This window comes from Mustela putorius, unplaced genomic scaffold, assembly GCF_011764305.1.
Source record: "Mustela putorius furo isolate JIRA1106 unplaced genomic scaffold, ASM1176430v1.1 tig00000698_pilon_pilon_pilon, whole genome shotgun sequence".
Classification (NCBI taxonomy): Eukaryota; Metazoa; Chordata; class Mammalia; order Carnivora; family Mustelidae; genus Mustela; species Mustela putorius.
The window spans coordinates 10,409,193-10,436,076 of record NW_025421449.1 but is presented as its reverse complement, the minus strand read 5'-3'; the positions used below and the strand labels follow the sequence as shown (position 1 = coordinate 10,436,076).

The 26,884-nt window shown below is 47.4% G+C and overlaps 1 protein-coding gene across 1 annotated transcript in view; it reads right to left on the bottom strand.

Moving 5' to 3' along the window:
* Positions 1-494: 494 nt before the first annotated feature.
* The window catches only part of SH2D4B (SH2 domain containing 4B), an 82,841-nt gene continuing 56,451 nt past the window's right edge, over positions 495-26,884 (bottom strand). The window contains exons 7-8 of the mRNA XM_045083560.1: positions 5,024-5,244; positions 495-975 (exon numbers count right to left, since the gene is read on the bottom strand). Coding sequence (XP_044939495.1) covers positions 883-975; positions 5,024-5,244 — 314 coding nt within the window. The 3' untranslated portion in view covers positions 495-882. The remainder of the gene's footprint in view (positions 976-5,023; positions 5,245-26,884) is intronic.

Sequence of the window (26,884 nt, the reverse complement as noted above, 5' to 3'; positions counted from 1 at the left end):
AAACCATACTCAGATTAAGTGAACGCAGGATCAGACTCAAAAGGACCATGAAGGCAGAAGTAATCATACGGGTAACCTGTATCAAGAGGGCCAAATCCTAGAGAGAAAGGCTTTCTTGGATTTATAATTCATCCTAGGTTTGGGGCACATCTATGGGAATACACAAAACCACTGCCTCAATATCACAAAATCTGGGTCAAAATATGCTTCCAAGACAAAGGATAGGTGGCCGAAGAAGAGGCAAATAAAGAAGGCAGGGCAGTATCAGCTACCTATTCTGGAAGCTGCGTCTCAGAAGCCTTAGGTAATTATTGCAATGATAAAAATCAATGAGGACAATAATGTACATCATAAAAGACGCAGCATCTATATTTTCCATATAAATCCTTTGCAATATTTCGTCTATACTCTCCATGACTTTATAGACAGAACAGGTAGGAAACAACTTACTAGAAAAAACTGGTTGGTGTTGGAAGACTTTCAGAAGAGCTGTATTCATTCCACAAACATTTATTGAATGTCTACCACAGGTTACATTCAGAGTTCGGCACTGGAATTATTTTGGATTATTAAAACATGACCCATGTGCTCTGGGGGCTCAGCTTAGGGTGGCCATGGCAAATAGGCTTCATTCTCTGAAGTCATAACTAAACTCTTCTTGAAAGAGCTGCATCAGCTAAGAGCAATTTCTGTCCTCGGCACAGGGATGGGGACCAATAGCACGTATATTTCATATCCTTTGAGACATACTAATCTACTTAATCCTCTGGCTGGTGGTGGTGGATCTTCCGGAAGGCCATAAGGATTTGAGCCAGGAAGTTCTTAAGTTGAGTTCAAAAAATGGATACCCAAAGAAATCCAATTGGTAAGGGGGGAAAAAAATCACTCAAACAACAGATGGTAGTCTGGTGGGCTGTCCCTCTGTCCACAGGGTTCCTGCAGCAGCTCTCCCCCTGAAACAGTGATAATTTCCTCCTAAAAGGAAAAACAAAAGGGAAGAATTACTTGTAATCAAGCAAGGGAAATAAACATCCACCAGAGAGAGGCCAGTTCAAGATAGAAAGTCTATGAATATGTATCTGCCTCCTCCTCACTCAAATTTATAAAAATGACAGAAAAAAAAATCTGCTTTTTAAAAAAGAAATAGAGCCATATTGGGAAAATGGAAATAAATCCAATATGGGAAAATAAGAAGGAAGGACATCAACAAAGATAGGTGTTGAAGAGTACTTGAAACCCAGAAGACCTACAGGATGAGATTATCAGAGGAGGGAAGGTGAGGCAGGGGTTGGAGCAAGTTATCAGAGGGACAGGCTGAGGAGCCCCAGGCTGCAGATGTCTTTGCCTCCACAGACCGGAAGTGAGGAGGGGCAGACCGGAAGTGAGGAGAGGCACCGCCCTCCATTGGAAGGCCAAAGAGTCCACAAAAGCTCAGACTTTCCATGTCGGAAAGATAAGTTACTCGCTGTCAGCAGCAGCCCTTACAGCATAGAGAGAATGGATTCGGGAAACAGGGACTATATCCATTGATGGATAAGCAGGAAATTCAAAGTTCAGACACCAACTCATAACTCAAAATGTGTACATACTTATGGAACATTATACCCATACAAGAAAGATGCCAAACTCAACAACAGAACTGACCTCCCAAGAAAACATCAAGTTTATAAAAACAAACGGTAAGAGCCTTTGAGGGATGGGTATTCATCTCCTCAGTGGAATAAGAAGATAAATCATCTGTGAAATAAGAATGGGCCATTATTTATGGGGCACCAGGGCGGGACAGCCCATTAAGCGTGAGACTCTTGGTTTCGGCTCAGGTCATTATCTCAGGGTCATGAGATCGAGCCCCGTGTCAGACTTCACACTCCATGCCCCCTTCCCCTCTGCCCCAACATGTGCTCACTCTCTCCCTCTGTGTCCCTCAAAATAAATGAATAAATCTTAAAAAAAAAAAAAAAAGAATGGGCTATTATTTTTTTAAAGAACCTATAAATGAAAAGAGTACCCACTTAAATAAAAATAAAAATCTCAGTAGAAAACCTGAGAAGCAGAAAAGACATAACTGAAGCTCAATTTAGTTGCCGGAAGAATTGACACGTCGGTAAGAAAGGAGACATCTAAGCAGAAAATGGACAATGGACAGGAACGGACGATCCACAGAAGAAATTCAAAGGGCCATTAAACATATGAAAAGATCCTCTGTGTCAGGAGTAATTGGAGAAATGCAAGCTAAACAACGGTGAGATAGAGCATCTGCCGATCTGATGGGAAAAAATTAAAATGACTGATAATCCCCAGGGCTGGCAGCCGTGTGGGGAAACAGCCTCATCTAGTTTTGGCAGAAGCATGAGTTGGCACTCCATTTTTGGAGGGCAATCTGGCAGATCTTTTCAAATGAAAACGTGCATCATCCTCCATCCAGCAATTCCAATATGACAGATCCATCCTAGAGAAATACTTGCGCCTGTGCCCAAAGGGACAGGGACAAGCAAAGCTCTGCAGCCCTGTTTGTGATGATGGAAACCTGGAAGCTATGTAAGTGGCCATCATGGAAAACCACAGGGCACGTGTGTGGATGTGGTTGGTACGTGTACTCAGCACACGCAATTCCATAACAGCCAACGTCCTAATGACTCACAAATGTCAGCTGTAGTGCCGTAGCACTTTACACAGTGATATCTCAATGAAACCTCCCAGGGACCCTAAGGAGGTGCGTGCTGTTTGGAAACCCATCTTACCGGGGAGAAAACTAAAGCACAAAAACTTTAGTAGTTGCCCAAAGTCACACATAGCAATGAAGTTGGGATGTAAAATTTAGCAGCCTACTTCCAGTGACCATGCTTTGAAAAAACACACATAGGATATATTGATCCTGCTAAAAAATCAAATTGCTGAGCAATTGGTAACGAATTATCCAGTTTAATCTCACCCCACTATCCTTATTTTTTAGAATTCTCCTGTCTAAACAAGTACATTTCTGTTTTGTCTGGAAAATCCTGTCATTTTTTTAAAAATCTCCATCCTATTTGGTGTATTTTTTGGGTGGAGAATTGCATTAAATTTATAGTTTAATTAGAAAAAAAAGAATTGCCAGTTTATGTGGAAAATAACAAAACTGTTTTCCTTATGTAAATTTGTGTTAATGCCCAGGAAATACTTGAATAGTGACATGGCAAACTAATACTTCAAGGTGGAGAATGGAAATGGAGATTTGAAATGGACAAGGCAGTCACCTTGTATTGTCCTTGATTATTCTTAGAATGTAATCATAAATTAATTGTGTAATTAAATCTTTAACATATACACACTGACCAACAGATCTCCACATGGGCATAGATGAACCCCCTCTATAGTGTAAGAAACTACATCAGAAGTCTCCAACCCTATATTTGAAAGAGGATAAAGACCTTCAAAGTCTTCTGTTCTAACCTTCTGATGCAGGAACCATAGCATAGCATCTCTGAGAGATGGACTTTTCCCTGTGCCTGAATACTTCCAAGGACAAGAAGCTCATCACTGCTCGCAGCAGCTTATAGTGGGCAGGGAAACCAAACATCGTGAGGAAAAGGCACAATCTTTAGAGGCAGATGGCCTGAGGATTAACTCTTGGGCCATGTGGTGTCAGCCATGAACACTTAGGGAAGCTACTCAAGCTCCTCGGCTTTGGTTTCCTGATCTATGAAATGGGACTAGTCTGCCTCCTTCATAAGTTTGTCATGAAGAGGAAGCAAGAACATGGATGGACAGCACTGGACATGATGCCTGACACAGAGAAGGTGTCAATATCCACACACACCTGTAGAGACAGGGAGGGTGTGTATGGATAATAACTCCCTAGAGTTGTTAGAAAAGCTCTTCCCAACATGGGTAGAAATCTGCCCTAACCCTGATTAGTCAGTTTTCCAGGAGTCCTGTCCACCCAACATCTAGACATTTGTAAATGGGTCATTTTCTCTGTGCTTTACTTAGAAGGTCAAGTCAAGAGCTGTCCATAGATCCCTGGGGACATCCATGAAGAAAAAGCAAAACCAATCCAAGAGTCCCTATCACAGCAGAAACCCAGTGAGACGGTTCAGGAATTCTGTGACCCTTGCTACAGATGCAAATCTCAGGAAGATGGAGAGCGACCAAGGCTCTGTTTCTAGGCATCTCTCTCTCTCACCCTTGTGACTCACTGAGCTCCACCTTTGGCTTTCTCCCAGTTACTACCATGCTGACAGTCACAAAAGAAGTAACAAAACTAAAGAAACACAAAACAGCAACAAAAGTTGCTTCTGTCTACGTACATAGTTTGGAAGGCACCATCTTTCCTCATGAGATGTCTACAGTAGGGGGACAAATGACAAAGAGAGTTCTGGAAAACAAGAACTTCCACACCACTTCACAGTTAAGGAGTGCTGTTACCGACATTGCCTCATTTATCGGTCATGTGCTTTGACTATTATTTACATCCATTTGCCGGGTTAGGATGGTAAAGTTCAGTGAGACTAAGGAACCTGCCCAAAGTCACACACATACCACACATGTACATATCCTTGTAGTTGGAACAAGAGACGTGGTAACTCTATTAGAAAAGCTTCTCAAGCCACAGGGTGGACGGCTAAGTTTCAGCTAATTCTACAAAGCTGCCAGAGGCCTGACTAGAATGTCCTCAAGCAGGACATCCTGGGGATGAGTTGCAGGTGGGCTGTGGGCTTGGGCAGAAGATGGGTCAGCTAGTCCCTAAATGTTAGCAGTAGGGAGCACTCAGAGACTTGAGGTGAGGAGAAGCTTAGGGACCAGGGCTGGAGGTGCTTGCCTTAGTCAGAGGGCAAGCCAGAGAAAAGAACAGCAGGCCCCAGAGCCTATCTGGACAATCTCTGCCCTCTTCCACCCTTCCACACATCCCTGTGATCCTGTGGACCTGCTGGGCTGCCTGCTCCCTCTCCACCCCATCTCTTGGAACACCTGCAGCCTGGCGCTCCTTCACCTCACATTTCTACCAGTTCTAGCTCCTGACCAGCACCCCTCTGAAGGATACCTTGTGGAAATCAATGAGATCCGTGAGCGTTGCATGGCGATTGGGGTCCACTCCCAGGAAGCTGTAAAAGTCCGCAGAGGCATCCACAAGAAAGTGCTTGAACCCTTTCTGCAGGCGATAGGAGAGGGTGTAACCCCAGATTTTCTCACTGACCCGGACCAAAAATGCTCCCTCTGTCATGTTCTCGAGGAGATCTTCTGCATCTTCTCGACTAATAATTCCTGATTTAAAAAAGAAAAAAGAAAAAGTCAGTAGGTTCGGCAAACTTTTCCTCTGCCACTCTCCCAGACTCATCCCTACCCCTCATCCTGTTTCCATGATATCAGGAAAGAGAGGGCTTCGGGAGCTGTCCAGCACTCGTCTCATTCCACCCAGGACTCATCTTGGCCTAGAGCAACCAGCCGTGAGCCTGCGGGCAGAGTTTCTTTTAGGACCTGAGTTTAGCACGCTTTCCTCCAAATTAAGCCTCACTGATTTGGATTAATTGGGTAAGCAAAGAATTAGTAATGAGCAGGAATTAGAGCATCTATCGATTACAAATACAAGTCAGCAAGCACTGCCCTGTGGAGAGCATTGAGCCCTGCTTTAATGACAACAGCAGAGTGACTTACAGTTATGACCCGGGTTATCTTGCCAGGACCCATAAGTGAGCACCTGGAAACAGTAGGTCCTCTTAAGTAAAAAGACCTCCTCCGCCCACCTGTGGGCATTAGGAAAACAGCTCAAAATTTTCTCGGGTTCTTCATTCTTTCATGATGATGATGTGGGTCCAGACCTGGAGTTGATTATTTGTCAGTGGCAATCCCCAAAAAGGATTTTCGGGAGATGCTGTTATCTGGGTAGAGCATAGGAAGCCATATGTGGAGGGAAGAGCCTGAGCCTCGCACGGCAGGGCAGCGGGAAGAGGGCAGAAGCCAGAAAGCCTAGGTGACCTGCTCAACCTGCGTTCATCTGGGCGACCTGAGGCTCAGCCAACACCTTGACTTCTCCAATGCCCTCTGACGTTTAAGTGATTCATCATCTTACTCATCTACATCAAGGACACCTTATGACTTTCAAGTCGGATAAAGAATTCGAACACATTAACTGAGACACACTGTGGAAGTGTTGGCTACTGTTAATCATATTTGAGGGAGAGGAGAAACGCACGGTCCTTTTTATACACCCGCTTGGTTACCCTCTGCATACATGCAATGGGGTCATTTACTGACAGTCACGTAGCAAAGGGCTAGAAGGTAGCTGAGTTATTGGTCCCTGTAACCGTGAGAGGGACTACACACTTGTGACTTCTCTCCCCCACACCCTTGTGCCACTCTCAAGCTTTCCTGTGGGTACTCCCTGCTCCCCCCCACACCCCTTCCATTGCTCTCCTATTTATGGGAGGTGTGGCAGAACTTTCCCTGTGCCCAAAGCAGAGGACACAGAGGCCACCACGCTGTCACATATCCCCCTTTTAAAGACAACCAACACATTTGGGGCTCACCTCCATCCTCCTTACCTAGAACTTATCAAGAGGCAATCGAGCGAGCCACCCTTTCCCCAGCCAGGCGCTATTAGTAGGAAACTAGGGAGAAGGGAGTGGGAAGGAAGTGGGGAGCTCTTCTACCACAGGACACCTGCAGAATCACGTGCACTTTCCCCATAGGCAGGAGGCTGCGTGCTGGGGTTGCTCGGGGGAGGATGTCCGTGCCTTCTGCCAGGGAAGCAGTGACAGCCAAAAGAGGACCAAGATGGTCACCTGGAATCTGTCGGAAGACTCAGCACCATCCCTCACCCAACTCCCTGCCCCAGTGCCAGGAAACCTAGACCGTAAAGGAGACCGCTGTCGGGAGAAAAGCAAGAGGAGACAGAATAGAGCCATGGGCCGGGAGGAGGAAGGACCAGAGAATGTCACCCCCTTCTCCACTCCACCTACCTCCAGCTGAAGCCCAGGCCAGACTGAAAACTGGGGAGGAGAGAATTGTTCCACTGGGCAGGAGACTGAATAGTCACCGCTGAATAGTACCTGACATGTCAATATCTGAAAGCTAACAGTAACACCAAAAGGACAATATCACGTGTCTGTGATCTAAAACCTGTGAACGGCCTCCCTGGTCTCTGGCAGAGTCCAGACTTGGGAATGAGAGACACTGGGCTGGGACCCACCCCCCCCCCCCCTCTCCAGGCTCCTTGTCTCACTCACCCCATGCACCGTTGCTCACTGCTTACCACAAGACCCCCAAGTGCAGAAGCTTCCTGCGGGTCCCCAGCCCCCTTTGTCCCAGCGGACCCTGACTCCTCTTCTTCTCTCCTGGGAAGCCCAGGCTGCCTGTCACCTACTCTCTACCTTTGTGCAAGTGAGAAGTGGAGGTCCCTCTGAGTGGTAGGATTTGAAAAGAATGCCTCTCTAGGCCAAAATGGCCAAGCTCACATTTCCGCATTTTGACTCCTCCTCCCTGCAACCAACCCCCTGGGCAGGGACCCTTTATTCAGTGCGCAACCTGCCCCACCCTGCCGTGAAGCCATCCCTATCCCCGGAGGCCGCACCGCACCGGGAGAGCCACCTTTGAGCTTTCATCACACCTGCCTAGAGGCTCCAGTGTATTAGTAAACAGGCTGTGAAGGACTCAAGGATAAAGCCTGTGGCAACTGTGGGAGCCGCTGCTCAGTCTTCCCTCAAGAGCGATTCTGCTGCCAGAAGTGTCCAGAGCCAAGAGCCCCCAGCGGCTGCTCAGGATCCACCACCGAAGCCTACTCTGCCCCGGGGGGCACGAGGGGGTACAGAACCCAGTGCCCTTGACTCAGAGCACTCCTTTGTATCCTTCATGGTACTTTTTTCAGGAAATGGCTTGCACTTCTGCTTCCTAGAAGACCCAGACTGACACTGAATGCTGACTTTTGTGCCCCAAGCACCTGGAATGCTGGGGAAGGAGAGGCTTGTTTGGAGCAGTAATCAAGAGCATGGACTAAAATCACAGCTTACTCGGGGCGCCTGGGTGGCTCAGTTAATTAAGTGCCTGCCTTCAGCTCAGGTCATGATCTCAGGGTCCTAGGATCGAGTCCTGTTTCAAGCTTCCTGCTCAGTGGGGAGCCTGCTTCTCCCTCTGCCTCTGCAGCTCCCCCCTGCTCATGCTCTTTCTTGCATACTCTCTCTGTAATAAACAAAATCTTTTTAAAAATAAAAATAAAATCACAGCTCAGGGACCTGTTCAACAGGTGGCCTTGGGCAGGTTATTCAAGCCTCTCTGAAACCCAGGGCAGTGTCCTCATCTGCTAACTGGTACCATTAATCCTTCTACGGTGTAAGGTTGTTTGAGCCGATGTTAAATTAATGTGTGAGCAAGCTCCCCACAGTGCCGGAGAGCATAACTAGTTTGCCTCGGCTACCCCAAGAGTACCACTCCTGTGCCACACTGGGATGTCACTTCGTCCTGGAAGAAACCATGGTCAGGGCACTGCCAGGCTGCGCTGCCCACACCCATGAACCCAGTCCCTCCAGAGGCTGTAGAGGGTGACTTCTGATGGGGACTGCTTGAGTCCCTGGGCCCCAGCTACACCATCCCTAGCAGACTCTCCAGGTGTCTGGGATAGTAAACATCTGTGAACTCTGCCCCCCACACTTTGTAATTCGGCCCAAGACCAAAAGAAGTGAATCCTCATAGTTCAGGATGGCATAGACCCTTCCACAGAAAACGTGAGCCCCAGGAGAATCAGTCAATGGTGGGGAGGCCTGTAGGTCACTTACAAGGAGAAGCTGTTACACTTTCCTGCCCATCCACGCTCTGCCCTCCTCATCTCTCTCTCTCCCTGGATCGCCTCTAAGCCAAGTGCCCTGGGAACTAAGCAATAATCACACCCCACCCCATCTCACCTCCGTCCCTTCTAAACACTCTATGGCCTCTTGGCTAAGGAAAGGAGGGAGGGCTTCCCCCAACCTCTTCTGACTGGGGAGCAAGCACACTGCTCCCCAGGGATCATGGGAACTTTCTGCCTCTGCCAATGACCAGGCCTGGCAGCCTTCGTACACAATGTTCCATGGTAGCTGTTCTGGAATGATGACTAGAGAATGCAACTATTGGTCCCTTCTGAGCCAGTTCCTACCTGTCAACAATGGGAAATGTGGTTTTTCCTATAATTTCTCTACTTCCTCCCTTCAACAGCTGTGTAGGAGCCAAGCCCCATGCTGGGTGCCTGGGAATCAGCACTGCATGAAAAACAGTTCCTGCCTTCCAGAAGCCTTGACTCTGGACAGAAATAAAGATCAACTGATTTTTTTTTTTTTTTTTAAGAAAAGGCTCACTGTAACCAGTGGTGCTCAAGGCCCTAGGAGCTGAGGGAGTCCCTGGGGGACCACCCTACACAGCTCTGGTGCCAAGCGTGGGAGGGACAGCTGTCTGAGACCAGAAAGGTGAAAACAGAGGTGCAAGGCAAGGATTCGTTGGCAGAGGGGATTAGCGACTGGTTCCCTGTGTCTGAGGGAGGGCCAAAGTAGGAGCCACGTGGCACCAATGGTGAGATACGTAGAGGTTGGCAGGGGCCAAGCCCCCAAGAGCTCTCCATACCATTAGAAGGATTCTGGACTTAATTTCGAGGGCAATGAGAAATGACTCATGATTCCAAACAGAGAATGTGAGTGTGTTCAAGGATGGATAGATGGCCCCTGGGGGTACGAACTGGAGGCACACAAGCCAGGGACCTCAGTCCCTTCATGCGGGGATGGCTTCATAGCCACAGTTCCACAGTCATAGGGCTGGACTCCAGCTCCCGGACTGTGAGTCTGACAGAGACGGCTTCTATGCTGAGGCAGGGGGGCAAAAGGACACATTGGGGGTTAGATAAGAAGCCCCCATCACAGCCAGTCCTGGGCACCATCCGGGGACTCATCCGCCTCCGTCCTCTTAACATCCCGATCACCGTGAGTTCATAACTGAGGACACCGAGGGTCAGCGAGAAAAGTGACTTACCCAGGTCCCAGAGCTAGTAAGTGGTAGAGCCAGAATTTGAACTCAGGTCCTCGGACTCCAAGTCCGGGGCTCTTTGCTCTACAGCATGTTACCTCATCACAGGACAGTAAGTGCTGCTGTGAAAAACAGAGCAGGAGGAGATTAATGCGACCTGGAGAAGTCAGGACAGGCCTGAGAGCGGCAGTGAAGGGGGAGGTGAAGTGGGCTTCTGGGGCTGGGTAGATTCTGAGAGCAAGCAGTGAGCACAGCTGATGGCGTGGGAGGGGAGAGGGAGGGACGTGATGAGTGAAGAGAAGGACACCCCCATGGCACATTGATATAAATGGAACCTACGAGAAGCTTCACTGAAGTCGCAGGACAGGAAAAGAAAGGGGGATGGGCTGAAAGCTGTAGCACGTGTACAATCCAGACCCCAGAGAATACGGGCGAGAAGGAGAGGAGGCCATAGTTAAAGACTGAATGAGTGGGGATTCATCAAAGTCGCATCGCGGTGAACCCACACAAAGCCACTTAGTGTCTCATTCTGTCAGCCAGAGAGAAAAGGCAGATTATCTCCAAAGAATGAACCATTAGACTGATGGTTAACTTCTCATTGCTCTCATAGAAGCCAGAGGACAATGGGATAATATTTTCCGGGTGCTGAGAAAAAAAATAACAGTGTTTCATGAAACCATCTTTCAAGGAAAAGGATAAAATAAAGACATCTTCAGGAAAAAAAAATTGAGAAAATGGACCATCAAAGATAATCTAAAGGACATACTTCAGGTGGAAGAAATTTGATCCTTGACAGAGAGTCTGAGGGGCTAGAAGGAATGGTGAGCATAGATCCTGCAGGTGAATCTAAAAAGAGATGCTGATTTACAAAACAATACTAATAATGGATAATTTGAGGATTTAAAAGAAAGAACTGTCATACAGACAACATCTGATCCATTGAGAGTGGAATCATTGGACTTTAAAAGTACTGCATGGGGAGGGGGAGGCTGGCTGGCTCCATTGTAAGACCATACACTTCTTGCTCTCGGGGTTGTGAGTAGGAGCCCCACCCCCCATTGGCTGTAGAGGTTATTTAAATATATAAAACTTTTGAAAAATTAAAAAAATATATATTCTGTGTGTTTCAGAAGAGGATAAAGATATGTATCAACTTGAGAATATATGAAATATGCATGTTACACCCTCTCCATTAACCACAGAGAGATAGGCCTTGAGAGTGGTCTAAGCTCCAAACAGCAGAGGTAAAAAAAAAAAAATGCCACGAGGAAAGGTTTTTTTTTTTTCAATGAAGCATGAAACAAGCTAATAACTAAAAAATAACTACACTGTATTCCCTTGGTATGAAAGTGGAAAGCTCACAAAGCTAAAGGCAACAGTGTTTGGAGATTTATATATAAACAATAATGAAGTGAAGATCTGATAGAGCATATGGCCAGAAGGGGGATCCTGTCTGGTGGAAGGACCAGCGCGACCCAAGGTCAGGAGCACACGGGTGCTTCCAGGATGGGTCACGCCTCCACTTCTGAAGCTCCCTTCATGCCCTTCACATCTGTATGTGCACACATTGTATATATTCAATGTTTAATATTTTAAGGATTTAAATATCATGGCTCTTCACCTCCCCACACATCATGCCATGACATTCATTCCAAGTCAGTCAATGTCCTTTGAGGGTTGGGGAGGTTATCAACCAGGAAAAAAAAAAAAAAAAAAGAAAGGATCATTAATGAGCTTTAAATGTCAGTGTTGGCTGTTTGGAGTCCCTAGAGCATGGTTCTCAGGCCCGGCCCACTCTGACAGAGTCTTCTTTAATTCATTTTGGGTACCACAAGCATCACTAATGTTTACAATCTTCTCAGGTAATTCCAATATGCAGCCAGGTTTGAGACTGACTGAGCTAAAATGTAATCTCTCTTGCAAGCCAGGGCTGGCAAAGAGGTAAAAAGTGGATTTTTACATTCTACAAACTCCCTCTATATTTCGAAGAGTACTTGGAGGTCTGAACAGTTTTATAGACCTACTCTAGAAGGCACATAGGGAGGTCCTGTGAGAAATCCCTGCCCAACGGGAAAGAGTTTTCCTCAGTTAGAGTGGGACAGAGGGGAAGAGGGACTAAAGGGAGGGCCCCCACTCATGTTCCTGCACCCCACAGAGGAACTAGAAGTGTCCTATGTCCTAGTTTTGTAGAGAATTTAGCAGGTGCCATGCACTCGCATAAGGCAGCCACAATTAGGCAGAATGATGTATGTGGAGATGGAACAACCTGAAGATGATGGATGCCAGCCTCCCTGAGCTCCTGGGAGTCCTGGAAGGGAGCCGGGACTTCCACCATGTTCTGGTGTGGGATTTGGAACATGGAAGGAGCGTGACCATCATGGAAGGCTGCTGGGAATCAGGACTGGATCAGCCTTCCAGAGAGCCACGGGCACCCCTAATCGGATTAACTGCACATTTACCCTCTAATCCAACAATTCCATTCCTGAGATATATTATAAAGAAATCCTCACACAGGTCCATGAGGGTCCCTGGCAAGAAATGTAAATGACCCTTGGGTTAATTGTGGTGCTGATCAGTTGAGGGCAAGGTGGGTGTCCAGGACTTGAGGAGAGGATGAGCCAAATTTGGTAGATGCACCCGGTGGAACACTGTGCAGCAATTAGAAATAACAGGCCAGAGGTAGAAACAGCATGGCTCTTGTAACCTAGGCTCCATGAGATAAAGTGATAAATACAAATGATATTTAAAGCACCTTACTTTTCATGTCAATATACCTAAGTGCAGAGTAGAAGAAGTGGCAGCAGCAGCATTTTCCAATCTCTCCAAATCCCCAAAGAAAAACAAGCAGAACAAGTCAAGAACAAAACCCAAAGTCGGTGGACTACATTTCCCACAAAACTAGGGGGCAAGGTAGTCCCATGAACCCCAGATACAAATGGAGTGGGAACAATCAACCCAAGACCTTGTGATACAGTGTTTTGCAGGAAGAAGAGGAAAGACACCAGGGTGACTGATGAACCTGAGAGCAGTCAACAGGAATTCACTGGAAAGAAGGAGGCCAACTTAAGAACAGCAGCTGAAACTTGGGGAAGATGTGCCTTCCCCAATCCTGGGGAAGGGCAAGAGGCCCCTGGAGACAGCTTGGGGACCACCTTTGATCACTGGGAGTAGCATCAAAATGGAGCAAGTTAAGAGAAAAGAAAGGGAAGAAGGAGAATGTCCAGACCCATGTGGGAGAGGGGAACAGGGCCTGGTTACCCCAGGAAGCAAGCTGCCCTTGTAAGGGCCGGGTTGGCCAGAGGGAGCCATTTTGTTGTGGGCTTGGGTTGACCCTTCCCCTCCTGGAGGAACTTGCTTGCAGGTCCCGGATATGGGGGCGGGCCAGGCCAGTTGGAGACATCCAATCAGTGGGGCGCACATATATTTGCTATGGTGAGTTGGAATTCAACTGGCCACCTGTATTGCTGACCAAGCATGACTGTGCGGTTTTCCCTGTGTGTTGCAATCTCATTGGCCACCTGTGTGTGGGCAGGGCTCAACCACCTCTATAAAGGTTAGTCTGTGAGGCAGGGGAGTAGTAGGGGTAGTTGGTGGGAGCAGGGAGCAACGAGCAGCATCGTGGTTGTCAGGAGCGTCGCTGGGGAGCGGCATCGCAGGTTAAGGGAAGTCATCAGGTAAGGGAAGTCATCAGATAAGGGAAGTCGTCGGGTAAGGGAAGTCGTCGGGTAAGGGAAGTCATCAGGTAAGGGAAGTTATCGGGGTTGGCGTCCTGGTCGGTATTGCCTCTTTGTTAAGAGACAGCCCTGACTGGTCGGTTTGATTTTCAATGCTTGGTGCAAAATAAAGCTTTGCTTGACTTTTGCTTTGTGTCGGTCTTGTTCCTTTGATCACGGACCCTAATACCCTCTTTGTAGACACATCACAAAAACAGCAGAAGTGGGCACCTGGGTGGCTCAGTTGGTCAATCCTCTGCCTCCGGCTCAGGTCATGATCTCAGGGTCCTGGGATGGAGTCCCACAATGGGCTCCCTGCTCAGTGAGGAGTCTGCTTCTCCCTCTACCTTTGCCCCTCCCCACTCATTCTCTCTCTCTTTCTCAAATAAATATTTTTTTTAAAAAAGATAGCCATAAGGGACACCCGGGTAGCTCAGTTGGTTAAGCATCTGTCTTCGTTCGGCTCAGGTCATGATTTCAGGGTCCTGGAATGGAGTCCCTCATCAGGCTCCCTGCTAAACAGGGAGTCTGCTTCTTCCTCTGTTTCTGCCCCTAGATTTTGCTCTCTCGTGCACTCACTCTTTCTCTCAAAATAAATAAAATCATAAAATAAATAGCCACAGAAAAGCATCAAGGTCAAATCACATGTAACATTACCATGAGAAAAAAAGAAAATAAGGAGCAGAATAACTTCCCTTGGGTGATACATACATAATATATATACAAGAACCCTTTGAACAGACACTCATTATTATCAGGACGGCTCCTTATTGAGGAGGAAGGGGATGTCAGAGGAGCATAAAGGAGAGTAAGAAAATAAACAAATTAGGAACAAGCCTGGCTTCCTTCCATTATTATAATACAATAGGAGGACCAGGGAGGGAAGAGATGGCCATTGAACTGAACCTTTCGGACCTGGGGTTTATTTAGAAAATAAAAATCATTAAAAGCATAGCCCAGAAAAGAGGCAAGGTGACTCCAGAACCTAGGCCTTGAGGTGGATGGTCTTCTCTAACAGTTAATTGATGGAAGCTGTTGAAATTCAGGAGGCCAAGCAAGAGCCAGGATAGGGCCAAGTCAAGTTTGAGGGACAATCAGTGTGGAGAAGGGGAGCCCCCAGACCCCAGCTATATTCAGTGTCCAACACTCACAAATGATTCCAGAAGCAGCAGACCATTGGATTCGTAAAAACAGAGAAGAAGGCCTAGAGATGAGGGACCAACCAGGACCTATCTTTGGCTTCTTCCCAAGCTATGAGCTCCCCCTACACCCAAATGCCATTGGGGAAGGGGAGTGATGTTGGAAAAATTGGATGTTTGCTAGAATATAACTGAGTTAAACTGAAAGAGACTCTTAAAACCAAAGGAATTGAAAATTTTGAGGGTTCTTTTTAAGGCATTAGCAGGACACAAAAGTCCATACAAGGTAAGATCACCTATAAAAACAGGTAAGCAAGAAATTATACTTGTATAACTATCTTTCTAGCAACAATTCAAAAGTTTGATGGAGATGTAAAGACAACCAAATATGCCTCCAGACACTGTGAACTGCCCCACGGAGCACAATCATCCCTGGCAAGTTGAGAACTGCTGACATGCAGACAGACCTGAAAAATCTCTAACTCAGTAAGAAAGACAAAAGTTGTAACAAAATAGTCCAAGGTTCCTCTGAGTGCTGAACCACAGAGGCAAGGCAACTTACTACAGCGCCCTCTGCTGGGCCTCTGCATAAAAATTTGTGCACAAAATTGGGGGACAGAAGCCTTCGGTGCATCTGCCCCCCTTCCCCCTAGAAGCAGGGAGTCAGAAGCAGAGATGGCCAGCATAGCCAAGAAGTCCAGGCTTGCTCTCCCTGGTCCAATACCCGCACATTAATATCGCAGGCAACCAGCACCCTCGCGAGGTGAGGCTAGCAACTCCTGACTCCCTTCTTCTCGTGCCACCTTCACTAAGCCTCACCTAATCATCTCCCTGCATCCCATGTAGATGTTCTCAAACACCAACAATTTCAAGTTGCTACCAAAATATTGATTCCACCGGTACTAACTGGTGGCAGCCCCAGGACAGGAAAGGCACTTTCTAGCACACCTCCAAAAGATGCTCGGCTGTATGGGACCGATAAATCCCTACGTTAACAAATCCTGGATTCGGTTCCCAGCCTCTCTTCCACCACCAGACCAATCCCTTAAATCAATGGCTCAGAAATTAACCTGAGTAACCAAACGAGCTCCTTTTATTTCTCTGTTAGGGTTTCTCTCTGAAAAGAACGAAACGCAGGAGGGCCAGACACGACGTTTTACTTTTTATGAGTCTCAATTCATCTGATGGGCATATTTCTTGCAGCTCTCACGGTAGCTACGCCTCACCGGCCAACAACTCCCCCATCAACCGGTTAGCTATTTCTCATTCATTTTTGTGACTTTCCTTTCTTACTGCCATACTTTCCAGACGATATCATTAAAGAGGCTGGAATTATTAAGCTCTTCATTCTCAACAGTTTCTTAAAGCAACCTAAAGCCACAGAGATTGTGATGAATAAGTCCACATGCCTTCATTTTTTATAACTCCAAATGAAATTTAACCATGGCTAACTGCTGAGACAAGGGCTTCACTGGACAAGATTCTAGATTCCAGATCTAGCCATGCACCAGGGGCAATATCCCATGCCCACAACCGCCTGCTCCAAGCTGACATGCCTGGTTCAAATCACTAGCACCACAGTTGGTGCAGAGGATTGCAACCATGTAGCAGAACGACTTCTGAAACTGGCTACCCAAGGATCCTGCATAGCCCCAGTTTCAACTTAAAGTATAAGCTGATTGTTCGTTTCAGGCCTACCTTGCTGACTGGACTGACAGTTTCACTAGGACAAAGGACAGGTTTTGTCCTCTCTGTGGTAGACATCCCTTGGTCTTGCCCTCTCCAGACCAGTTGCCCTCCTCCTGCCAAGGGAATGCCGACTTTCTTTTGGAAAGCCACACCTTTCACGTCTATGCTGATACAATGGGACGGATTCTGTTCTGCCCCATGGATGGTCATGTGACTCACGCCTGGCCAATCAGAGAGGTCTTATGGTTCTGGCCAGAGTGACTGGTTCAGAAGTGAGCACATGACCCAAACAGACCCAGCAAACAACTAGTAGGGACTAGTAGGATTGGGAGTGTTGAGAAAAAAGCATGTCCTCTGTCTGCTGGACTTCAACCTAAGCAAAAAGGGACATGGCAACCACAAGCTGATACATCACTTAGGCATGAAATCAACATGTAGAGCAACAGAACTGAGATCAAGCAAAGCCTGAAGGCAGCCCGACCTTTGGATTTTTCAGTCATATGAAAAAATAAATTCTCTTCTTGATTATAGCAGGGGTTTTTTTTCTGTTATTTGTAAATGAATATGAGTTCCATGAGGGCAGGGAAGCTGTCATTTGAACTCACCACCAAATGTCCTGTACTTAGCCCAGTGTCTAACACAACAGAAGCTTAAAATTAATCATCAATAAGTTAATTACAGAAATGCCTTACATGGGGAGCCTGCCTCCTCATGCCCCTGCCCAAGTAATTCGACAATTCCCAACACTGACAATTCCCAGTTTTACGCCCCTGAGTCCCAGATGCCCCCGAGAGCAGTTACATAACATAGACCCTCACCTGTGAGATGGCGACAAAGCTATTCTGCATTACAGATGGGAGTGTGGACTCTAGAGTCCACTGGACTGCCAGAGTTTAAGCCCCACAGCCCCCAATTATTAACAGTGAGCCTCAGGAAAGTGGCCTCAATTCTCTGTACCTCAGCTTACTTGTCTGTGAAATGGGGCTAATGGTAACAGGAAGCACACAGCAATGATGTAAGGATTAAATAAGTCACTAAATGTGAGCAAGTGTCTGGCCTACTATAAACACTGTGTCCCACCCTAACTACCTGTATTTCTACCTCTTCCAGACAGTAGGAGGAGGAGTCATGGAAATGTTTCCTTGGCATAGCCAGCACCAAGTAAAAATTTCATAAATTATCTGTTAAAACAAAAGCCAGCATGACCCCACAGGGGAGGTCGACCAGCCACATCCCATGGAGAGCAAACACTGCACCCCTGAGGGCCAGTACAAGGTTAAGTGCCCCCTTTCCAGGGATGTCAGTGATCCAGGCGGTGCTTCCGTGAACCTCCAGATGGACGCAGCCCCATACACGGTACAGGGCTTGGCAGCAGAGACCCAGGGATAGCCTCTCTTTTTTCCCTCAGCCACCTAATCTCATGCAAGACAAAGGCTGAACATCTGCATGGCAGCTCTGTCCCCACCAGCCTCCTCACCCTGGAGAGAAGCCCCAAATTCTCCAATGCCCTCTTGGAGAGAAGCAGAAAGGGGAGAAAACCCTAAAGACCCAGTTTCCCGAAAAAGACGACTCCACTGAATAGGACGAAGTTAAAGAAAATGGTCTAGAGTTTATTTTTTTTCCCCCTACTACCAGAAAGGAAAAAGGGGAGTGGAGGTGGTAACTTCGTGACAGGGAGAAATACAGAAAAGTAAAGGAATTCCACTTTCTTTGTAGGCAGAAGCTTGCAACTTGACTGCACCAGTGTTGGTAACGCCCCACTGCCTGCAGGGGGCGGTGTATTGGGGCCAATTACAGGAGGACACTACATTAATTACATATGAAAGCCATGTTGTTCCCCTCTGGGAAGCATTTCTAGACTGTCCCATGGGGAGCCGACACCCACCTGCCCTGTGCACCTCTGAGGGCTGGTGAGACGCAGCGTGAATCACAACACCCAACAGTGGCATCATTGTTTGAAATGAAACCTGTAAGCAAGTGCTCTGGCAAGTAAATCTATAAAGAACTTAATTACGGAGCAGAAGGTAATTTGAGTCTGATAAACTGTTAATAATTACGCATAAATATTAATGAGTCTTCATTTCCAGAAAGACTTCTCAACTACTATAGTGACTAGACTTTATTCTCTAGCAAATGTCGAAGCCACCATATTGGTTTCTCAGATAAGCCGAGAGAGAACAGCCCACGTGGGGAAGGTGAGGGGAGAAGAGTCACACAGTCTGACCTAATCGCCATCAAATGGGACCATGCACGCTCTCACTGTTTTGACTGAAGGGCTGTCTGGCTTCTGTTTACAAACCCCAGCAGTAGCTCAGGACTCCTGGAGGTAACTTATTCCATCTCAGGACAAATGACCGCCGAAAAGTTCATCAGACTGTGCCAAAGACAGCCCTTGTGATTTTTACCTTGTGCTCCATGTCCTGACCTTGAGGCCTCTCACAGGTTGGGGGATGTTAGTAGTCTGAGCACAGCAGCTGTGCCCCGCCCAACCCCCCACCATATGTTCCCGCTCAGCCCTGTGCCTGCCCTCAGGAAACTGGAAGGCCAATGGCTCTGGCAGGAGCTGGGGCACTTGGGTACCAGGGCTGGGATGGGCTTGGGGCTGGGAACAGGTGGGAAACTAGACTACAGAGCCTGGAGCAAAGAAAACCCCAAAATAGCTTGCTGGATTTGAAGAAGGCTCGAACCTATGATAGAAACCTCCCAGAGTTAGGAAGATAGGAAGGATCTTTTGTCACCACCAGAAATACAATGGGGATGTCAGAAGAGTATTAAATCAATTACATCAGTAGACATCACGGTTTGGGGTTACTCTGTTTTTCTTTTTAATCTAACGGGAAAGGAAATTTCACTTCTCTCAAATTCAGCTAGAAGGCCCAAGCCCTTCTCATGCCCCCATGTGTGTGGATCAGAAGACAAAGATCTCAGCAAACAACCGAAACAAAAGTGCTAGGTGGATAAGGCACAACAGACTGAAATCAGAAGCACAGAGCTACAGACAGCCGAAAGGAAAGAGTTAAGATCTTGAAAACACCATTACGATCTATGCTTTCCTGAAGCAAAAAATAATGTGGCTGTTCTTTTGTAATCCTTTTTTGAGACTTTACAGCCAGTGCACAACTTTTTTTTTAAAGGAGAGAAAAGATTCCTTTATTTCTTAGCTGGAACAGCTTAAGCAAGAACTTAAGAGGAAAGTAGGTCAACTGACCTACTTTTTCTTCTCTTTAGAAATTTTTGCATTTGGGATCCGAGTTGGTGGAAAATTTCCACTCCACACTGTGCTCGGGAGAGGGAACTCGGCAATCTGACGTGTCATGATGGGTCTGAAACATGCCAGTCATCCTTCCCAATGACCCTGTATCACCCTCAAAGCTTTCAAAACACATTTCAATATGGGGATCGTAGGCATGATGTAAGAAAATTCAGACTTGTGCTTTTTAAATAAGGTTAAATAAGTATCATCTTTCTTTTATGCAATCATTTGATGTCACCTTTTCCTTTACTTCCAAGTGACAGCAGTGGCCTAGCCTCTGGGTGGGAGGCCACCATGTACATATTCAAATCCTGACATGCATCTCCAAAGGCTACCATGTTTATTTATTCCATATGATAAATGGAAGCATTTATTGTATGTCTGGAATGTTCTGGCCACTTTATAGATATTATGCACTTAATCCTCACAACCCAACTGCAAAGTGGGTATGACTACTTTCTCCGCAGCTCTTCCTTGCTTAGCATGGATTTAGTGCCTGAGTCCTTGTTGCCCGGGGTCCTCCATGCTGGCTGCCACCTTGCAACAGTTTCCAAAGCCTCACCACGGTTCCCTGTCCTCCTGCTGATCTTGGACACCAAGGATGGGCCCCAAGCTGGCTCACTCTCTCCATCTAGATCCCAGAAATGCTAGCTTCTGAGAGTAATCCCAAAGGCCAAACTGGGTATTCCCAGATTTCCCCTCTAGCTGGGCCATGAGACCAGTGGCAGCTCCACTCCACAAGGTCACAGAATGAGCAAGGGTGAGATTTAAAATGAAGAATTCAGACTGCATCTAAAAGAGGTTCAACTGAGGGGCACCTGGGTGGCTCAGTCGGTTAAGCATCCGACTCCTGGTTTGATCTCACAGTTGTAGGGGTCAAGCTCTGCTTCAGGCTGTGCTCAGTGCAGAGTCTGCTTTAGATTCTCTCTCTCCCTCTCCCTCTCATTCGCTCCATCTCTCAAATAAATAATATCTTTTTTTTAAAGATTTTATTTATTTATTTGACACAGAGAGATCACAAGTAGGCAGAGAGGCAGGCAGAGAGAGGGGGAAGCAGGCTCCCTGCTGAGCAGAGAGCCCAATGAGGGGCTTGATCCCAGGACCCCGAGACCATGACCTGAGCTGAAGGCAGAGGCTTAACCTACTGAGCCACCAAGGTGCCCCTCAAATAAATAATATCTTTAAAAAAAAAAAAGAAGAAGAAGAAGAAGAACAAATTCAAATGAATATACAGTAAGGGACAGTGAATCCAGAGGGAAGACATCTGTCCCCCATTCTCCCTCCCTGGGTAGAAGTATATTCAAGGAACCACCAAATGAAGTAGAAAAGGCCAGGATCCAGAAGTCCTGCATCTCGTTCCTGCTGCTATGCTTACGGCTGGGTGACAGGGTCTGGTTTCTCAAGCCCTCTGGGCCTCAGGATGGTCGCCTGTAAAAAGCGAACCATGACTGGGTCAGGAACAGTTGAGACTTCCCGTGAGGGGATGCCCATCAAGCCAGCCTGTACGTCTACACCACCACCCAAACACACAAGACTACACAGCAACGTCATGCCAGGACGACTGCCTACGATCAGCACCTTGCTCTGTGCAGCCCAAGCCCCTTGCTCTGTGCAGCTCAGAGAAGAGGGGGGCCTCCCAGAGCACGCAGCTGGAGGAGCTGAGTCTAGACTCCAGTCCCACCCAGCCTCTACTTCTGGACACCATCCTTCCCACTCCACAAGGAGCTGCCTCCCTGCAGGACAGCCCGGTGAGTCTGCCTTTCACCTGCAGGACTCCCAGAAGGGCCATCCACAGGGGGTCCCCACTGCCGGTACCTCAGCTTCTACAGCAGAAACACCACCAACAACAGAGAAATGAGCAAGGTGAAGAAGCCCACAGTCATCAGGAAAGAACACCTTTCCTTCTCAGCCCGCAGACTCCCAGGCACCCCCTCGTGGCCAGCCCCGTGCTCTGGACATAGTTTTCAAAGCACCAGAGCACCAGAGAAGACTCTAGAGGTTCTGGAGGAGCAGAGACCGTGGTCCTGGAGTGATGTCAGCAGAATATACGCTCAGAATCACACTGTATCCTGGGTGCCAAGAAAAGAAAGCTTAAAGGTCCCCATTCCCCCCCATGCAGTGAGCCCTCTAGACATCCACACTGCCCAATAATTAGCTGTAGCCACCAAAAAGCTTTCTTCTCTTGAAGTGAAATGTCTCTCTTTGTAAGTCCTAGCCCCCAGCTCTGGTTCTGTCCTCTCCAGTAATCTCCTCTTCTCAAGACAGAACCTCAGAGATGGAGAAGTGGTGGCTCTGCGTTCCCATCCATCCCACACCAAGACTTTTCCAAGACAAACATTCCCCGGGTAGTCACTAAAAATGACCACAATGACCCCTGTTTCCTTCCCTTCCCTCAAACATGTTGAGATGTGTTGTGATCAAGAGCAAGGTGAACAAGAAGGCTGAAGGTTGGGGCCCATTCTTGAACCTCGAAGCACTAGGACCTTCAACATTCCTGTCTTCTAATTATGCTCTGAAGTCACAGTGTGGAAAGGTAAGAAGCAGTGACCATTACGACTGGGAGCTCAAGCTTTGCATGGAAAGCTTTGCATGCACCCCCTACTGTTGAGCTCCCTGCAGACTACGCTGTCTAGATTGGTGGGGAGTACCTCCTCCCCGGGGATGCCCCCACTTTGTCCTTATACGATAAAACCCCACTTGAATGCAGGTGAGGCCATCTTCAAGATCCACTCCCAGGACCTGAACAGGGACCTGTGGGAAGAGCTTATCAACACCAGCTATATCAGCCACTGCCTAGCACCATTCCCCACCAAGCCTCAAGGGCAAGCTGTGAGTCAGCTAGTGGGTCATTGCCAAAACAATAAACCATGGATCACATTGTGACTGTTTTTCTACAAGCAAAGCACAGGAAGAGAAATGGGGTCCGACTGAGCCAATGTGCAGACAGAGGATGCTCTTAATAATTTTAGATACATGTTGAAGTCCAAAAATAGATTTTCCCCCCCAAAGCCAAGCTCCTATGTACTAGCTTTTCTCAGGAGTATTTTTGCAGCACAAGAAGGCTCTCTTATAACCCCTAGAACATGACAATGAACAAAGACAAAAGGAGAAATAACTTTACCACTTCCTCTTTTTAACAGAGGAGACTAGAGAACTCCTTGGTCCCAGCAGGAAACAAGTTCTCCTTTCCCTCCTCTCCATCCTGGCACTCTACTTCCCAGAGTGGGCAGGGTCTCTGGTGGCCCACCTCAGACTCCAAGAGACATCAGCCCTCACACCAACATGGCTCATTAGGGTGGACAAAGCACACTTGCTGGCTTGATCTTCATAAGTCCTATGAAATTGATGTTAAAATCCCAATTTCATAGATGTGGATTTAAAGGACACACCAAGGTCACAGAGCTGCTAGGTTCTAGAGTGGGTCCCATGTCTTCAGATCCCTCATCCACATTACCCTTTGGAGCATACAACGCATCCAAATGTGTTTGAGGGAAGGGGAGGAACTAGGTAGGAGTCACAGTGGTCATTTTTTTAAAGATATATTTATTTATTTGGCAGAGAGAGGGAGAGAGAGCAAGAAAGAGAGAGAGAGCTAACAAGCAGGCCAGTAGAGGGAGAGGGAGAAGCAGTCTCCCCACTGAGTAGGAAATCCCATGCTGGTATCGATCTCAGGACCCTAGGATCACGACCTGACGAAGGCAGATGCTTAATGACTGAGCCACCCAGGTGCCCCCACAGTGGTCACTTTTAACCTCCACCTAAAACCCAGCTATAATGGGGTGCCTGGGTGACTCAGCTGGTTAAGCACACAACTCTTGATGTCGGCTCAGGTCATGATCTCAGCTTCATGAGATCGAGCCCCACATCGGGCTCCATTCTCTGTGTGGGGTCTGCTTGAGATTCTCTCCCTCTCCCCTTGCCCCTCCCCTCCCCTCTCTCGTGTGTGCTGTCTCTCTCTCTCTCTCTCTCTCAAATAAATAAATAAAATATATTTTTTAAATGTTTAAAATCCAGCCAAAATAACAAGGAATGTTTTACCCAGGAAAGAAAAGATGTATATTGGGGTTGTAATCGATTACATTATCAGCTCAAATTCTCCTTCCCTCCTTGTCTTCACACCCTTCAACACACAGCTTCACAGTTCCTCACAGAAAAGGAGCAGAATATTCTTTTCCACCCTCAAACTCTGTGACATATTGTGGCCAATATTCTGAGGTGAAAGTTGACAGTGTCCTGCTTCAAAGACTATATTCAAAAGCCTAGGATGTCACTGGCTCTCTGATCCCTGGGAAGAGCATGCCTGGGCTAGCCTGCTGGTCCTGGGGGCCGGCGGGGGTGGGTGGTGGTGGCATGGGAGATTTGGGGAACACAGCCGCCCCTGCTGACAGGTCCAACCAAGAGCTGTTGAGAACAGAGCCCCCAGCCAACCTTGGCAAAGACACCCTCACAGTTAAAAGGGTGCAGGCTGCCTGTGGGCAGTGTGGGCAGTAGCTCTGTCTCTGGAAAGACTTGGTGGGGTGGGGTTGGGGGAGCATTCAAGGATGCCATCAGGGAATGCCCCCCCAGGGGGAGAGGCTGCACTGTACCAGTCCTTCCAGAATTTGGGGTTTTCGGTATGAAGCAAAGTTACTCTCAAGAGTTTAGAAACCAACACGGGGCGGCTAGCTTTTTGCTTTTCCGAGCCAAGGCAATACATAAAAATAACTACCGCTTACTATCACCACCAATTCATAAAAGATAGAACATTTTCACACTACAGTTGAGGAAAGGATATCATCTTAGAATACAACAGTCCTTTCCAAGCGAAGAAGGTTGTCCACCCACCGTCCATGAACCTTTTTTCTTTCATTCTGTCACAGATCAATAAAAACTTTGTAACTAAATAGCTCCAGTCTGTGTATTAGCAGCTTTCCCGCATGTTTTATGATAGAACTGTCAAGAGAACATGAAATCAGTTACATAAATTATGAGACTTAAATCATGGTTCTGTTTGTTCTGTGACAATATAAAAATTACATTTTTTTTTTTCATCAGGATAGAAAAGAAAGCTAGAGATGAATTTGAGCAGCTCTGTCGTGCCTTCGCCGCTGGTGCCGCAAGCACCTCGGAGCCCCCGGGGCTTCCACCCCACAGAGCTTCAGAGCCTCACTGCGCAGGCGCCTGAGACGCCACTAATGTTTTTCCCTGCTTCTAATGGATGAACGAAAAGGAAAGCAGCAATTCAAAGGAAGCCATGTAACTGGGACAGAAGTGAGAAGCAAGGAATCCCCCAGGGTGGGTTTTGTGGTTGTGTGGCTCAGTAACCCATGAACGTTGACTCCTTTCTTTCTGGCCTTAAGGAACCTCTCCATCCTGTAGGATATGTGGAGGCCTGGAGAAGGTGAGGCAAGGGAGGAGGAAGGTCATAAGCGGACAGCTCCCCCTTAACCTCACTCATCAGACCCTCAGGAGACCCACACACCTACCAGACCTACCAGGGTCCAGTGTGGAGAAGCGATGGCTATTCCTTGGGACTGGGAAGACTGGATCTAACCCAGTACTTCCTTCCCACCGTCATCCATTCTTTAAGCATTCAGAGAAAATGAACAATGTCCTTAGTTTCACAGGCTTACATTCAGGTAGGAGAACAAACAAAAGCAAATAACAAGATAAGTATCAACTGGGTGAGCACTCTTAAAGAGATGAGCATAGTGAGTTGAGAGAAACTGGCAAAGAAAGGCTGCTTCAGGTAAGGATTCAGGAAAGGGCTCTCTGGGAAGGGATATTTGAGGAGAAATAAGAATGCATCGTCCATGCAAAAAGCTAGGAAAAGAGCAATACCAAGCAGATCAAAAGCAAGTGCAAAGGGCCCAGGGTAGAAAAGAAAATGGCTTGTTTGAAGAAGAGGAAAAAAGCCAGAGCTGTGGAAGCAAGAGGAGAATTGTGGTATGAGGGTGGAACAGGAAGCAGGACCCATCATCTAGGGCCTTACAGGTCCCAGCGTAGAGTTTGAAATTCATCGTAAATATAAAGGTATTAAGCAAGGGACTGGCAGGATCTGGTTTATATTTAAAATAGTCTCAGGATGCTGTGTGAAGGATATACTGTAGAGGAGCCAGAGTGAAACAGGCAGACCAGTGAAGACATACCTGCATGAGCTGGGTAGTGTCTCTGTGACCTTTATGACCTTGGACAGTCCCTGAACAATGCTACATTTCAGTCCTCCCACCTACAGTACAGCTACCACCTACACTCCATAGCTCACAAACGCTTCAGGCTCCTGCAGATGGGGATGAAGGTGCATGTGGCCTTGCTTACCCCTGTATGATGTCTGCATGCCTTTTCTGGAGCTGGAGCCATGCCCACAACTTGCCGGTGAGGGCCTCCCCATTAGCCTGTAAGAAAGGCACAGTCTAGAGGGCCCGTCATGACACGGAGGGCAGCTCTCCATCCGGATGGAATTGAGAACACATGGAGGCTGGCCAGGAAGCAAGGAGCTTCCTGGGAGACACAGGCCAAGGTGGAGGCTGGCCGAGCTCCCAGGAGGCAGGCAAAAGTGAAGCAAAGGCAGGTCAGGGTCTGATGATGTTAATTACAACAGAAAAGATCCATTCTGCCCAGGGGAGTCCTCAGACAAACCTGGGCTCAGCTCATATAGGGAGGGAAGACTCTAGGAGCAAGGCCAGCACGCAACTTATCCAGAGAAACCCAGCAGTCTGGCCAGGCTGCTGGAGAACAAGAGACCTTCTGAGCAGAGAGGAAATGTCTCAGGCAAGTCTATTGTGGATAAGCCAGCACCCAGGAGACCAACCCACTGTGCGGGGACACATGAGAAAGCTCAGCTCATATGAGCCTGGTTCATACCAGAACAACTACCTAGTTGACTCAAAAAATTATGAATAAACAATAAATGCTTATTTGCTTTCAGCTCTTGTGTTTTGGGGTAACTTGTTATGTCTCAACAGCTACCTGGTACAGAAGAGGCTGACGGCCAATAACGACTCCTATCTCACTGTAGCAAGTCTCTGCTGAAATCACAATCCTGTTGCCTGGTTCGAGACCTCTCTAGGTTCAGATCACTGGACTGGGATCATGAGCTTGAGATACATTCTTGAACTTGACTTTATAAGGCTATTGGTGATATGATGAAA